This window comes from Acanthochromis polyacanthus, chromosome 22, assembly GCF_021347895.1.
Source record: "Acanthochromis polyacanthus isolate Apoly-LR-REF ecotype Palm Island chromosome 22, KAUST_Apoly_ChrSc, whole genome shotgun sequence".
In the NCBI taxonomy this organism is placed as follows: Eukaryota; Metazoa; Chordata; class Actinopteri; family Pomacentridae; genus Acanthochromis; species Acanthochromis polyacanthus.
Genome location: NC_067134.1, coordinates 10,904,548 through 10,921,822, shown reverse-complemented (window position 1 = coordinate 10,921,822; position 17,275 = coordinate 10,904,548). Strand labels below are relative to the sequence as shown.

Here is a 17,275-nt window from a genome sequence, read left to right as displayed (position 1 = left end):
TCTGTTTGACTATAATGTCCGATTTATTTTACAGAAAGGATGTGATCAGACAGACAAAAAATTAAAATAACATGCAAACTCTGGTACTTCCAAATAATAAAATAAAAGAAACAGCAAAAATAATAACATCTTTACAAAATGACAAGTTAAGGCACAAGAAACACAAATTTCCAAATCTCATTTTTTCACAACAAAGTTTTTGAAACAAATACTTAAAATAAGGTAACATTTTTGTGTTTGAACATAAATACAGTTATCATGGCAGTAGAAAAATATAACTTCAGTCTGTTCACAACACTGACAGTTACAGTCTCTGTTTTGTCACAATAAATAAATAATTTTTAGACCATCATTACATGGTAGCAAACAGAAAAATTAGCTCCACTAACTAATAATGTCAAACATACGTGGTGAAGTCTTAGAAAACACTGCTGGCTGCTCTTTGCCTCCAGATAAAGTGTCGTCTTACTGATTGTAAAAAACAGAGAATCTAATGTGGTCAAAATCAAAGCTTGTTTCAACTAAAGTCTCTACGTCACACACTCCTGATGACCAGAATGAACTCCATGTTTTCATCTCATCAAGAGGAGAAACGGCTTTTTAATGACGACATCCAACAGTTCCTCCTTGATGATCACATGACCTCCTGACTGCTTCACCACATTTCAAACTGCTTGTGCTTCTCAAAGGGTCTTCTGTCCACGATGTCGTTGCTGAAGAGTCTGAAAAACACCAAAGCAGAGAGCAGACGTCATCATTCAGGAAGAACAGCATCCGTTCAGCTCATCTATCCACTGGTTTCTCTGTGATCCTCTGAGATGAATGTTTGCTCACCGCACAGTGTGGATGGAGGAGTGGATGGAGATCAGCTGGAGGAGAACATCTGTGGAGGCATCTGTGATCTGATTGTATCTCAGACTGCAACACAAACACAACAGGAGATTCTCATTGATCTTCCATCTGATAACATGCTGACAGAAGGTCAGAGAAGCACATCAGTCCATCAAAAGGACCAAACAGAAAATGAAATTAGAGTCAGTTTTTATGGGACAACTTCCTGTAAACAGCCTCATTTTCCTCTACAATAAGCTTGTTCCCATCATCTTCTCTAAATCCATCATCAGCTGCCAGTGAAGGTGTGTTTGGGTTCATCTAGAACTCTGTGAATCTGGAATATTCTTTAGTCCAACTCCTGGATCTGAACCCTCTGAACCTTAAACCTGCTGCTGGGATTAACATCAGTGATGTCTTTAGAAAACAGACAAAATGACTCCATTTATCAGAGCCACAAACTGTAAAAACCAAAAAGAAGCTTCAGATTTTAAGCTTTGTGACTCGTGGTGTGTGGTTCTGTCCAGAAATGAACCACATCTAGACTGAAAATCACACAACAGTTAATCAGAATCATTTTATTCTACACATCTAACTTGAAAATTCACTAAAAATAAACTGTTTTCACCACATTCTGTAAAAAAAATCTAAATATTCTGGTCTCCTCAGTGTAACAGAGAAACCTCGACTGACTCAGCTGAGACCAACAGTCAGGAGAGAAAGATTCAGGCTCTTCAGGTGAACTGCAGGCAGTGTTTCCACAGAGAGACTGAGAGGAAAATCAAAGCTCCTGGATGAATCAAATAAAAGCAGCACGGCTCAGAAACAGAGAACAGAGGAGCAGGTTGTTGGAGATCCATTCAGCATGGTGAAACATCTTTCTCCAGCTGATGAGCAGAGTAGAGAGGAAAAGTCTGGAGAGGCTGGAAAGATGGAAAAAGTTCAACATCTACAGTGTGTGAAGCCTCCATTTAGTCCCAGAGTTGTTAACATCTGCTGACACTTGGAAAAATATGGGACAAGTTCCAAGTTTTTACATATTTTATAAGATAACCAAAGAATTTCTTTTTGCTTTTTCAAAATGAATGAAATGTGAAGTTTGTCCTCCTGACAGAAGACTTCATGTTCTGTTTCCACAGAGCTGCAGGACTTTAGACTGCAGGGAAAATGAAGCAAAGTGAGCAAAAATAGGACGAGAACAAAAAGCAGAAAGCAGAAACTGCAGACAGGAGGTAAAAAGCAGAATTAAAGCCAAAGTTCTTCCACCTCATGAGGCTGCAGCTGACTTTAAAGTCCCACCAATGAACTCTGGGAGCTAAATATGTTGCTTCTGGCTGCTTCAGAGTCGTCTGGACCTTTATTTTATTCTCATAGATCAAGTCTACTTTGACTCTCTGAACCCTCTAGGACAGGGGTGTCAAACTCAGTTCCTGGAGGGCCACTATCCTGCATGTTTTAGATGTTTCCCTCTTCCAACACATCTGATTCAAATGATCAGCTTATCATCAAGCTCAGCAGAAGCCTGATAACGAGCCTGATCATTTGAATCAGCTGTGTTGGAAGAGGGAAACATCTAAAACATGCAGGATAGTGGCCCTCCAGGAACGGATCTTGACACCCCTGCTCTAGGAGGTCAGAGGGTCAACAGGCTGATGCTGAGTTTGTCCTCCCAGAGAAGGAACCGGTCTGAGACTTACTCCAGGACCTGGACTTTGTGCAGATGTGTGATGAGGGGCAGCAGCAGCTGGTCGCTGAGCTGACAGTGACTGAGGTCCAGCTCAGTCAGTCCTTCACAGGAGTCCAGCATCTGGACCAGACCTCCACAGACCCTCTGGTCCAGTGTGCTGTGACTGAGGTCCAGCTCTCCACCCAGAGCTCCACACAGGGACTCGGCCCGTCTCACTGTGTCCCTCTCAGAGTGGACAGGAAGCAGGGACAGCAGCTGGAGGAGGACACTTTTACTGACTCTGAACAGGACAAACAGAGCAAAGACAGACTGTCAGGACGTCCAGCATGAAGGACAACAAGCTTCTCTCTGCTTTATCTCATTCTGGGCTCTGTCCCACCTGAGGCGGACCCTGTCCAGGACAGAAAACAGCAGGTCCAGTCCTCCGTCCTCCACCTCACAGTCCTGCAGGTGGAGCTGAGTGTCCCGGCTGCAGTGTTTCAGGACCATGGATGCGGCCCTGCAGTCATCAGCAGTCAGACTCAGAGGCTCAGTCTGATCCTCCTCTTGCAGATCCACACAGGACTGGCAGGACAGATCCAAGCGGTGCTGCAGAGTCCTCAGCAGGCCGGACGCTGCCTCCTGCTGGGCGTCAGAGGCAGCACAGCAGTGGATGAACCTCAGCAGCTGATTCCTGTCCACACTGAAGAACAGTTGATGCAGAAAGAAAACAAATAAACAGTTCACACACAGAAAACTCTTCAGTTTTCCAACAGGATCTTTGAATACACACATATTCTAAAGAGAAGAAAACACAGAAACAGAAATATAAAGATTCATTCCATCCTAACAACTGCAGTTTTACTTCCATCATTCTGTCCATTACATCCATCAAGTTCAACATCTGGAATCACAACGACATCACTGAAAATAAGCCTGACGGCTCAGAAAATACAAGCAGGGACAGAATCTGACAGGCTGCAAACAAACTGTCAGCTTCTCTGGAATTTCCTGAACCTGACGTCCATTTTGTCCTTCAGGTGGACGTTGGGGACACGTGGCAGGTGGACTGTTCAGATCAGACCCACTGATGGATTTATGGAGCTAAAAAGAGTCTCTGGAGCTCCCTGCTTGATTGACAGCCTTTAAATGTACAAACAGACCAACGTTTCAACACTACTGTGTCTCCATCAGGACTCTGAAAGGCTGTGAATGAAGCAGTGAGCTGCAGGAACCCTTCATGTTCTCTGGAAACTTCCTGCCATGGAGCTGAGAAGCTTCATGTATCTGAAGATGTTGGAGAACTTTGTTTCTCCTGGTTGGACGCTGTGTTTTGTAGTGAAGTCAGACTGAGGCCAGTTTCACTCTTTCAGCTCTTTAGGTGTGAATCTGGACGTCCTTCAGGTCCAAACTAGATTCTCAAATTCATCATTAATGACAGCTTTGGAAGAGGATTTAAAGCTGCTGCTGGAACAAGATTCACTTTATCTCATGAGTGTCCATCAACAAATCTCTTTTCCACTATTTCCTGCATTAATAAGAGATCAAATATTAAATATGAATAAAATATTAGCCATATTTTCTGAATAATGTTAAAATGTGCATTTCTGCTTTGTTGCCCAAAAAAACACTAATTATGCAGAGAGTGTTTGACATGATTTTAATTTGACTCATTAGAAAGTAAATAACTGTTCATGTGCTGTTCTATTTCTGCATGTAATGATGCCTTAAAATTGTCAAAAAGTAAAATCACAGACATTGAACTGCACGTTTACAGTAAAATGCTCCTGCAGTCATGACAGCTGGTTTGATAAAGCAGTTTACTGCAAGTCAGTAATGTGCATAGATAGACACCAGGTGGTGCAAGAGCACCTGCCCCTTGCCCTCAGTATCAAGCAGGTGCCCTCCGCATCTTAACTTCTTTAAAAAAAATGTAAACATTAAACATATACACACACACACATGGCCCGTGCCATGCCGCAACTCGCACCACCTCATCTCGTAACTTAAACACGAGGAGCAGACACATGTGTGGTAGCAGCTGTACAGCCCACAGGCATCTCCACCCTGACTGTAGCCACCAACCAGGTAAAACGTAAATGAATCAGGTGGTGTATTGTTCATAAGCCTCAGTTGCCACACGGTGCATTTATTTGTCTCTGTTGTGAAGTAGCCTGTCTCATGCAGCGCGAAACAACCATGCCTAAATTAGCCCGCCTGCTTAACAAGCTTGACGCTACCCGTAACAATAATCAATTCATCGACATAACGTGATGACGATGACCACACAACCAATGTTATTTGATGAATTGGTACAGCATATGATCAGTATACTCTAACTGAATATTTAGTTTGTGTAGGTTTACTATTAGTCGACATTAGGTAGAGGTAACACTTGTTGTGGCTTATTTGCAAAATGAGAAAAAGTAAAAGTATCTTTCTGCCTTGCTGTACCCTAATGTCAGGAATCAGTCCTGATATTGTTGATCTCTTTTAATTTACCAATCGCAGCATGCCCAGAAAGGAAAGGCTAAAGAGAGACAAAGAAAGCAAAGCAGCTCTCTGCTCTCCTGGATCAAAAAACATCAAAGGAGGATCAGGAGACAGATCCATGATCATGAAGGAGAAAGGTCAGAGTCGACATCAGAGCCATGTTAACTGTTTTTAAATTAGGCCTTTTCCCCTAATTTTATTGCAATATCTTAAAAGCTGTTCCTGATTTATTTTGTCAACACAAAGTGATTCGATGGAGCTAAATCACACAATAGGCTGGATTAGCAAAACATATTTTGTACTAGTCATGAGTTGCTAACCTGGCAATAGCCAGATTAATAATTGTGTAGTACTTGATAGTACTCCACAATATCAATCTGGGACCGCTCCATGTAAATCCGTTCGGAGGAAAGAGGAATGGATTGGACAATGCAACAGTATGTCCCGCCTCTGACAGGTTTGTTTTTAGCCAATCGCGGGATCTTCACAACGAGCGGAGCCAATTGGTAGATTAAACTCTTACCAAAACCCGTAGGTAAAAAAGCACAAACATCTTTACCATCCAGAAATGCGCAAAGCGCCTCTCGTTGTTCTTCCTTCAAAGAAGCGATAGGAGATTCAGCTAAAACTGACTTAATAGCAGCATCTACACGATTGTTGTCCTCCGTTGCCGTGTTTGTTTTGATCTACTGGCGCTTGGTGTCGTCTTCACACCCGGATATCCCGCCCCACACACGAATACTGCTGCGTGATTGGCCCGTGCCAACTTGGTGCTGTACGAAAAGTGAATGCGGGAGCGGGGCAAGATGGTTTCTTGAGAGATTTGTGAACTCACAAATATCACGAGAAATCAACTTGCTGGCAAGGTTAATGAGTCACTTCTACATTACAACACTTGCAGTAATTTTGTATTTGTGTTGATAGGCTATTATTAAAACTCTGACAATGACAACTTAAATACCCTATTAAAATGTATCTTCAGAATACAACTGTGCAAGTAAGGAATTGAATTTCTACACACCGCACAAGGTGTCCTTTTTTTCCCCACTGAGCACCTGCCCCCCAAAATATCTGTGCACGCCACTACTCCAAGTAAAGACCCCTACTAGTAAAAATCACTTTTTAAAAACCTTGATAAAATGTCCATATTTAGTTTTCTACATTTAAGAAGAGACATCAGAAGTGAAATAAGCAGTCAAAGGTCAGCTGTAGAGTGTAGAGTTCCATCTAAGACATTTAAAGGCATGAATTACAGATTATACTTATAAATATGTAAATCTGACACAGAGAGATGAGTTTTTAAGGGTTTCATCATTGACCAAAGAGCAACTTTAACATGGAAGCAAAGTATTGTACTGAAATAAAAACAGTTGTGATGTTAGAAAGTGCTGCAGAATGAAAAAGTGAAGACAGAATGATCAGTGGAGCATTAATACTGAGGCAGCGGAAGCTGGATCCTGTCCTGTGTGTTGGACAGCAATGATCCACTGGAAACCAGCACTAATATCTGACCTGAGCTGAGAAACTCTGTCCAACGTAGAGAGGATGGATTGTGTTCCTTCTGCTGGGATGGAGGCCCACCGGAGGTTCAGTTTAACTCTGTCACTGTGTCTGAGGGTGAAGAGCAGAGCAGCAAAGTCCACTGAGTCCAGTTCTCTGCAGCTCAGGTTGATCACATGATCCAATGACCTCAGCAAACTGGGGACCATGTGACTGGCGTGAGCTCTGTACAGCTCTCTGATGGAAGTCATCACCAAGCTGGGACTGGGCCTGAAAGCATCCAGAGCATTTACAAGAACACTTTGTTTAAAGAGCTCACAAAGTGCTGATGAAAGATGAGTCACATCAGTAAACAGAGAAATCATTAAAGAAGACCAACTGTGATCCTGGTAAGAGGTCAGAAATCCAAACTGATCACCTTTTAATCACAATCCTGCCCAGAAAGGGAAGCAGACGAGCGGTGCTCTCCTGTAAGAAGCGGTTCTTCCTCAGGTTCACAGTGATGGTCTGAGCTGGACACTGCTGCAGCAGATAGTGAAGAAGCTCCCAGTTCAGGCTGCAGGAGGTCAGGTCTCCAGAAAGCGCATTCAACAAAGACAACGTCAAGTCCTGGTCCTGGACTTCATGGACCAAGACCAGCAGCTGCTGGACATGATCTTCACTCAGTCTGCAGATTGAATGAATGAATGAATGAATGATTTGAATGGTGACTTCAGAAAGACAAAATAATGAGTCCATTTTTTAAAGTTTTCTTTGCTTAGCTTTGTTCAGGGTTCAGGAAAGATATTTACTTGATTGTTGGAGGACCACAACAGCAAAGAAATAACTGAACATTATTACACATCATATTATGGATCACGGATGAACACACAGAGTGATGACGACAGTCTGATTCTGTTTTCAACTGGCATGGCGCCACGCTGAATCAAACACATACAGAGAAACACTCAGATCTACATTGTTAGTCTGTAAATGAATGATATAATTCATTCCTTTCAAGAACAATAGTTAATATGAGCTGCATTTAGAGACAAATCTCTTTGAAGTGCATACAATATGATTTAACATCATAGTGCGAATTACGGGGGGGTTTGGGGGGGTTTGACCCCCCCAATTACAACTTTGACCCCCCTAAAAGGGGTACAAATAAGAGATTGGGGGGGTTGAAACATTTATCTGTCTTTTTAGTGCCAAAAATATTACAGTGTATTGTATTTTCCATATTCATGCCAGGAAGAGGCTTGTGCTAAAACACACACACCCAGACAGACACCCCTTGAGTGGACTATACCATTTTCACTGTCACTCGTTAGTTCCTGGCTGCCTGGCTGAAATCCAAGTAGCCGCGCGCTCGGAAAAAAAAAAAAAGAGCTAGACGGAGAAAAAGTTGGCTTTGCGCTGTTTCGGGACATCAACGACTTGGGGAGCACTGTGGTGCAAGTTATCTAGCTAGTTTATTTTTATTTAGTATCCCACTTTCGGAGTTACGAATTATATTTGGATTCATATTGTGTCCGGTGTCTCAGACAAATGTTATCATGTATCTATGTGTAAATGTCAATATGTTAATGCTAGCTTAAACTGGTGTGAATGTTACGTTAGCTTACACCGGTGCTCATGAGCAGTTAGAAAATGGGGGGCTGACGTTCATACAATAATGAAGACCAGTCCTCACTACTTTTAGCTTTTAGCTCCAGTTCTCTCTCAATGACTGACAGGCCTGTCAGCCTGTATGTCACCTTTATGAATATAGGAAAACACAGAACTGATAGACAACATGTAATCCAATGTCAGTCTGTTACAAAATTATATTATTTAATTTTAATAGTCTTCTGAGCGGTGATCTATTTACGCTTTTGCCTTGATATTAGCTTTTATAATAGGCACTCCATGACGGTAGATTTCATGCAGGACTATAATCTGGCTGATTAGTTGAACTGTTAAAATCAACGTACTAAACGCTGATTAACTGATTGCCTGTGATAGTTGTATTAGTCCCAATAGTAGTCCAAATTTATGACTACTTCATTGAACTCAAATTAGATTTCATTTACAGAGCCAACATGGTCAAGAGGAAAGGAGAAGATATCAGCACTATTTTGGTGCCAAAAAAAGAGTAAGTTGAAAATTAGGACATACACACGTGGACAAAATTGTTGGTACCCCTCAGTTAAAGAAGGAAAAACCCACAATTCTCACTGAAATCACTTGAAACTCACAAAAGTAACAATAAATAAAAATTTATTGAAAATTAAATAATCAAAAACAGCCATTACTTTTGAATTGTTGATTAACATAATTATTTAAAAAAACAAACTAATGAAACAGGCATGGACAAAAATGATGGTACCTCTATAAAAGATTGAAAACTATTTGACCAGAGTGACATGATTAACTCAGGTGTGTCATTTAATTGACATCACAGGTGTTTCCAAACTCATAATCAGTCAGTCTGCCTATTTAAAGGGAGACAAGTAGTCACCCTGCTGTTTGGTGAAAAGGTGTGTACCACACTGAACATGGACAACAGAAAGCGAAGGAGAGAATTGTCCCAGGACATCCGAAAAAAAATGATAGACAAACATCTTAAAGGTAAAGGCTATAAGACCATCTCTAAACAGCTTGAAGTTCCTGTGACAACAGTGGCTCATATTATTCAGAAGTTCAAGACCCACGGGACAGTAGCCAACCTCCCTGGACGTGGCCGCAAGAGGAAAATTGATGACAAATTGAAGAGACGGATCGTTGGAATTGTATCCAAAGAGCCCAGAGCAACCTCCAAAGAAATTAAAGGTGAACTCCAAGGCCAAGGTACATCAGTGTCAGATCGCACCATTCGTCGTTGTTTGAGCCAAAGTGGACTTCATGGGAGACGACCAAGGAGGACACCACTGCTGAAAAAAACTCATAAAAAAGCCAGACTGGAATTTGCAAAAATGCATGTTGACAAGCCACAAAGCTTCTGGGAGAATGTCCTTTGGACAGATGAGACCAAACTGGAGCTTTTTGGTAAGGCACATCAACTCTATGTTCATAGACTCAAAAACCAAGCATACGAAGAAAAGAACACTGTCCCTACGGTCAAACATGGAGGAGGCTCAGTAATGTTTTGGGGCTGCTTTGCTGCATCTGGCACAGGGTGTCTTGAAAGTGTGCAAGGTACGATGAAATCTGAAGACTATCAAGGCATTCTGGAGAGAAATGTGCTGCCTAGTGTCAGAAAGCTTGGTCTCAGTCGCAGGTCATGGGTCTTCCAACAGGACAACGATCCAAAACACACAGCCAAAAACACCCAAGAATGGCTGAGAGAAAAGCGTTGGACTATTCTAAAGTGGCCTTCTATGAGCCCAGATCTGAATCCCATTGAACATATGTGGAAGGAGCTGAGACATGCCATTTGGAGAAGACACCCATCAAACCTGAGACAACTGGAGCTGTTTGCTCATGAGGAGTGGGCCAAAATACCTGTTGACAGCTGCAGAACGCTCATTGACAAATACAGAAATCGTTTAATTGCAGTGATTGCCTCAAAAGGTTGTGCAACAAAATATTAAGTTATGGGTACCATCATTTTTGTCCAGCCCTATTTCATTAGTTTGTTTTTTAAATAATTATGTTAATCAACAATTCAAAAGTGATGGCTGATTTTGATTATTTAATTTTCAATAAATTTTAATTTATTGTTACTTTTGTGAGTTTCAAGTGATTTCAGTGAGAATTGTGGGTTTTTCCTTCTTTAACTGAGGGGTACCAACAATTTTGTCCACGTGTGTAGTTAAGAAAATGCAGCCTGTATTTTCAGTGGTTGTTATAGAGGCTATAAATACAGAGCATTATAGCATGGTGAATTTTACATGCATGTGCTGTTGTATTAAGGAGGCAGAGGGAGATATTGTGAGCAAGAAAGGAGGAGGAGAGGACAGTGAGCAGACAGGAGGAGGAGGAGGAGGACAGTACACAATGCAGACATTTTTTTGAAACAAGTCAGATTTCTGTAAATATTTAAAATGACATGTTAAAATTTAATGATTTTGTTTTCTTGTATATATGTTTATTTTATGTCTTTTCTCTATATTAAACAACAACAATAATAAAGATTGTTAAACCTTGGACCTTCATGATGCTGTAAGAATTGTGCAAGACTTCTGTTACCTTAAGCAGGCGCCTGCGCTGTACTGGGTTCCCTTTTCACCCTGGCCTCTAAAAAATGTTGACCCCCCCAATTGTCATTGTATAATTCACACTCTGTTTAACATGATCAGTATTTGGCTTACTTGAGCTGTGAGATATAAGGCAGACACTGCAGGAAACTCCTCACTTCACTCTCTTCATGTGACCAGCCTGTCAGCTCCACCGGTTTCTTCTCTGATTGGAGTTTCAGCACTTCCAGGAGGATGGAGGTCTTTCTCTCTGAGAGGTTTATGGACCAGACTGCAGGAGCTGACTGGAAAACTGACTGTAATGATGGAAGGACTCTCAGACCTGTTTCAGCCACATAAGAGTACAGGTCCAGGAGGAAATCACACCATTTTTGTTTAAGAGTAAATGTTTTATAACTGCACAGTGATGGTAACAGCTCCAGTATCTTCTCTCCTGTCTGCTGTTCTCTCTCTGCTGCTGCACAGAACAGATTCACAAAGATCCTGGTTGTTTTATCAAGACCTAACCGCTGAACACTGTAAAATGAAGAGAAAAACATGTTTTAATGATTTCATCTCAGTCATATAAATACAACTACACATGAGGAATGATTCCTGTTTCATCAGTGCAGTAATAGATGCTTTACAGGTTACACATTTAATCTTCAAACTCCTGATATATTCACAAACCCAATACCACTTTAAATGTCTGAGTTTTTCATTTTCTGTCTTGTGTTTCTGTTTTTCCATAAAGAGGTATTAACATGACTGAATTGTTGTCACTGAGCTGCAGCTCTTATTATCCACATCTTTTCATTTTTCTCATACAGGTACAAGACTGTCACGTTTCCAAAGTGTTGCAGGAAATATTTCTACATCAACAGATAAACTCACATTCTTCTCTCTGCTTCATTGCTTCAGTCAGTCAGTGACCTTCATTAACTTCTATCAACTCTTTCATATTCATGTTCAGTTGACCAACAACGTGACAAATAATGGAGATGAAAATAACACACCGTCCTACTAACTGAATACACAATTCATTTAAATCAACAATTAGTAACATGACACAAAAAAATCTGAATCGAATATAAACTGTTGGTTCGACAGAAGTTTTTGAAAGCATAAAATATGGATATTTGTCAGATTGTAGCTGATAAATCAAATCTTTTCCAAGATAAATGTTTTAGTTTTATTTAATGGACTGTCAATCCACTTTCAGCAGCTTTTTCTGAACACTGAAATTTCAGACTTTTTGAATAACAATATCTCAGGAACTATTAAAGATAAAAACCTGAAATTTTCACAGTTTTTCTCATCATGTCATGTCAAAAAATAGTATCTGATTGTGGGTGAGTTAAAATATTTTTAAAAATTGAAACTGTCATGAAAAGTTCCATCTCTGAACTCACATTAACAAATAAAATATTGATGCAAAACTCAACTAGTGATATTTTTTAACCATATGGAGCTGCATGTCACAATGATATGAAACCATAATGTTAGTGTTAGGGCCCTGTGCCTCTGCGCTCCTCCTCCACTACAGTATTGCAATCCCTCCATGAATTTGCGATGTTGCGATTGTGCAAATTCACGCAAAATCAGCCAATCTCCGCGAATTTTGCGCGGCCTTGAAATTCTGTCCAATCACCGCAACTTTCCCGCAATTTTGTCCCGCCTCCAGTGAGTTCCACCAATCATAGCAGCTCCCAGCACAAACCTAATGCACGTACATCACCGAATTCACTTCCTTGTTTATGGTTTGAAGATGCAGACATACTAATGTCTCTCATTTACCAACAAAAACTACTGCTGAAGACCGTGATAAACAATTAATTGCCTGATGATCTTCACCAATGCGGAACTAAACTGTTTTACACTTGTGCAATGTTGTGGTGGAATACAAAAAGTAAGAAAGAAAGAAAATCATCGATTGATACACACTTTTCTACCACTAAACATATTGGGAGAATGACTGAAAGGAGCAGACCACAGGCCAGACAAATCACCATGATGGAAACTGTTGCATCCAGATCTGTTAGAGCACTGAAAGAATGAAGTAAATTAGATTAATTATTCCACCAAAGAACTCCGCAGAGTTATGTGACGATCAGCGTGTGTGAATCCTTCCTCGGTTAGCAACATTACTCAAAAACGGACTCATGGATTTGAATGAAATTTTCAAGGAAGGTCAGAAATGACACAAGGACCAAATGATTAGGCTTTGGCAGTGATGCAGCTTATAGTCTGGATCCCCAGATTTGTTAACCCTTTAAGCTGCAGTCAATTCCAGCCATTTTCAGTACAAAAAAATCGCTAATATTCTATTTGTAAATAAAAATATGACGAGAAATACAGGGAATATTGGACGCGCATCGCGAGGTGCATTTCCTTGAAAATGACCGATTCGTGGATTTTATACCGACTTCAAGACATGTTTTGGACAAAATAGTTTACTGGCTTGTGTCGTCTGGATGTCCAAGGTTGGATTATGGCCGTTTTTGTGGAATATTTTCATCTGTGTGTAATAATGAATAGGGATGTCCCGAGCCGATACTCAGTATCGGTATCGGACCTCGATACGCCTATTTTTGGAAACTCGGGTGGTATCGGCTTTAGTCACGGTATCGCACCGATGTCGTTTTTCAGCGCCGTCACACTTTACGGCAGCTGCAAATCAAAACGTGCATGCAGCATGTCCGCTGTTTGGGATTACTTCTCCATTCAAACCAACGACAGTCCAACAGCGTCTTGCAATGTTTGCAAAAAGAACATTTCTCGAGGAGGCACCAGCAGGGCGCACTTTAATACAACAAATATGATCAGACATTTACAAAGAAGTCACCCCACGGAGTTCGGGATATATAAGGAAAAGACAGCGAAGCCACAGCAACAAACTTTGGCGGAGGTGTTTCAAAGAAGAGAAAAGCTACCTCGAAATAGCGAGAAGTCCAGGAAATTAACAGAAAAGATTGTCGAATTCATTGCACTGGACGACCAACCTCTTTCCGTGGTGGAAAACAAAGGATTTCGTCGTCTGATGGACTTTGTAGAGCCAAGATACGAACTCCCATCTCGGCACTATCTGACGGATGCGGCATTACCGGAGCTACACGAGAGGGTTTGTGAACGCATTCGATCCCTCATAGCTGATGCAAGCAGCATTTCCTTTACAACAGACATTTGGAGCTCTGATGTGTGCCCAATGTCTCTGTTAAGTCTTACTGCACACTGGATTGACGCCTCTTTTAATCTCGTTAATGTTGTGCTGCATGCTAACGAGTTCCGCGGCTCACACACAGCTGAACATGTGAAAGAAGTTATTGAGGAAATGTTGAAAGGATGGCAAATACAGAAAGAACGAGTGCATGTGGTTTTAAGAGACAACACCAAAAACATGCGCAAAGCCATGGATGAGATGGGGGTGCGGAGCCTGAGCTGTTTTGCACACACGCTGCATCGCATTGTACACGAGGGTTTACTTTCACAGCGCAGCGTGAATGACACTTTGGTCATTGCCAGGAAAATTGTGGGTCATTTTAAGCATTCACCCCTAGCCTACTCACGCCTGGAGGACATTCAGACTGACCTTAAAATGCCCACAAAGCGTCTGCAGCAGGATGTGCAAGTGAGATGGAACAGCACTCTGTACATGCTGCAAAGCCTCCTTGAGCAAAAACGTCCCCTCAGTGTCTATGCAGGCGAGCACAGCCTACCCTCTACTCTGACTGCAAACCAGTGGATGTTAGCAGAGAAGACTGCAACTGTCCTGGCCCCATTTGATGAGGTTACAAAGTCAGTGAGTGCAGAGACAGCAACATGTGCTGATGTGATACCTGCCATCACAGTGCTGAAGCGAGTTCTGTCTCGAGAAGACGAAAATGATGCAGGAATCAAAACCATGAAGAGCACTCTCCTCGAAGCTGTAAACAGGCGCTTCTCCCATGTTGAGATGGAGCCACTGTACTACATCGCCACTTTGGTGGACCCAAGATACAAAGACAGGCAAGTCTTTTAACATTTATTTTGCCAAAATTATTTAATTACCAAGGGTATCATTTGTGTGAGTTAATGATTATTTGTAATATTTCTAGGTATTTTGCAAGTGCAGCCAACCTGAAAAGTGCCAAAGCCTCACTCCTAGAGACTGTGGAGAAGGTCTGCAGAGTCAGCAGTGAGCCAGCGAGTCCAACCCCACGTGCAAGACCAGCGGAGGCAAGCAACAAACTGGGAAGCGTGTTTGATGAAATTTTGGAAGAAAGTGAGGTTGAAACAAGATGTGCCACCTCATCTTCAGTTGTCACTGAAGTGCACAGCTACTTCTCTGAACAAACCATCCCCAGGTCAGTCAGTCCACTGGAGTACTGGAGGGCGCATGCTACACAAAAACCCTCTCTGGCTGCTGTTGCCACCAAGTTCCTCTCTACCCCTTGCACAAGTGTGGACAGTGAGAGACTTTTCAGTGCTACCTCAAATGTACTGGATGAGAAGCGAAACCGTTTATCTGCAGACTTGACAGAGAAGCTTGTCTTCATTAAGAAAAACTTTCACCTCATTATTGATGGCTAGACAGCTAAACTAAGCCCTGTTCACCCTAACAGAATGTAAGACAGGGTTTTACAGTTTGTTAAAGGAAAAGTATTGATTTACTCCCTGTATTCTGCACTTTTTTGTTCAGTATTTGTGTGCAAGTTGAGCACCAGCACTTTTGAAGAGAAAAAAGGCTCATTTTCATTTTCTTAATGCATGAATCTGTGCATTTGTACAACTACATTTTAAAGTGTAGAAGTTTACAGTTACTCCTCATATGAGTTCTCACTTGTTTTACTCCCTGTGTTCTTCTTACAAATGTAGAACTTTTTGGGTGAAATTCAGCACCAGCACTGGAAAAAAGAGAAACTATTTTATTTTTGCATTGAATATTAAGCTCAGCTAGCTACTGGGTTATTTATTTTTCTATTTCTAACAATCTATTTTTGTGTAAAACTAAAGTTTTAGTTTTGTTATGACTTTTGAAGTTGAAGTATTCTGCAGACATGGTTTGAAACTATTTTTTTATTATGAGATTTGTTGGATTGTTCTTTTTAAAGCAAAATAAAATACATCTGTAATTTTGATACTGCTGCATTATTTTTAATGCTCTGAGAATGTAGGGATCGGATCGGATCGGTATCGGCAAACCACATCATTAAAAAAATGGGATCGGATCGGAAGTCAAAAAATCTGTATCGGGACATCCCAAATAATGAACCCGGAAATGTGAGTCGCGCTGTGTGCGTTGAAGCCGTGTATAGAGAACGGATGGATGAATATTTGTTTTTGTCAGACAAATGTGTTTTTCTCACCTGCTGTGGTAATCACATCTGAAAGTGATTTATACCGGTGGATTCATGAGAATCTAAGCTTTCCATCGGCGTATAGTGTTTGTATAATCGCGTTTGCAGTTTCAGACATTTAGCAAATTGCTTTTGCAGATCTCAAGGTGTACCGCGGGCGGGACACTGAAGCACAACTGAAGCGCAACGGGTTAAAGATTTGCCATTGAGATAGCGACACGGCATCTGATAGCAGCACGGCAACCATGGCAGTAAACGCGGCCTGCTGACAATCGCATCATTGCGATACTACTATTAATCTACCACTGTGGACGTATCAGAAATGACACGAGGAACAACTGATTAAATTGTGGGGGTGTTTCTGAGTCCCATCAATTCCTGCCGCCCGCTACATATTTAGATCACGCAATTTGGTATGTAAACATGTATAACACACACCTGTGTTCAGCGCAAGGTCAGGTAATGAACAGTCTTGGTGGAGGACTGTGCTCTCTGAGTGCTTTTGTTGTTAATTGACGAGACAAACCGTGAGCGTGTGTGTGTGAACACGTGTGTGCCAGGAAGTGAAATTAAGTTTTTAAGCCATTGACAGATATGTCCAAATATGATTCATTCAACAATAAATTATCGTTTTGTGCCGCAAATCTACCAACCACGTCATGTTACACGAATATCTGGCTGCTGCTAATTTCCCACCATGGGGTGCAAGCTTTTATGGAAATGGGTTGGAATATTAAATAATTAATTTCAGAATAAATATTGTCAATTACAGTGTTGAAACATGTTCTACAAGCTGGAAAAAATGCAACTTTTTAGCAGTTGTGCCCGTTTCCTGCAATTTCATCGCAATAAATAAGCTTAAAACATCGCAACTTAAATCGCAATTTTTTAGAAAAGCTGCCGCGAATTCAGGCGTTTTCGGCCACAACAATCTCGAAAAACGCCTGCAAAATCCTGGAGGGACTGGTATTGTCAACAGCTGCTCGTCTTACATCTCCCTGGTTTTGTCCCGCCTGTGGCCAAGGAGCTCAAGAAGGATTGGTTCGGGAAAACAACCTCTGCCAATCCAGGTGCCGGGTGGACTTCAGAAGGCTCGGTGATGCAATGTTCGGCGGCAGTTCAGGAGTTGAGCTGTCCAGTTAGGGACTTTGGAAGGATGTTAGTGGTACTTATTTTGTGTGTGAATATTAGGAATTCATTGTTAATTTAGTTAGGCATGCTATTCCCTTGTATTTTGGTTTAGAGGGATATTTTGTATCTATGATCTTTTATTATCTCCCAGTTTTGTCATACCACTTTCATAAAGAAGG

The 17,275-nt window shown here is 41.3% G+C and overlaps 1 protein-coding gene across 10 annotated transcripts in view; it reads right to left on the bottom strand.

The window, feature by feature from the left end:
• Nucleotides 1-17,275, bottom strand: part of LOC110972487 (protein NLRC5-like) — a 52,664-nt gene continuing 35,389 nt past the window's right edge. For 7 of the 10 annotated variants that reach the window (XM_051942221.1, XM_051942224.1, XM_051942225.1 and 4 more), the window contains 7 exons: nt 10,765-11,166; nt 6,909-7,157; nt 6,503-6,760; nt 2,898-3,200; nt 2,529-2,798; nt 835-918; nt 1-722 (listed from right to left, as the gene is read on the bottom strand). In XM_051942221.1, coding sequence (XP_051798181.1) covers nt 656-722; nt 835-918; nt 2,529-2,798; nt 2,898-3,200; nt 6,503-6,760; nt 6,909-7,157; nt 10,765-11,166 — 1,633 coding nt within the window. In that variant the 3' untranslated portion in view covers nt 1-655. The remainder of the gene's footprint in view (nt 723-834; nt 919-2,528; nt 2,799-2,897; nt 3,201-6,502; nt 6,761-6,908; nt 7,158-10,764; nt 11,167-17,275) is intronic. The other 3 variants (XM_051942222.1, XM_051942226.1, XM_051942227.1) reach the window with 1 other exon arrangement.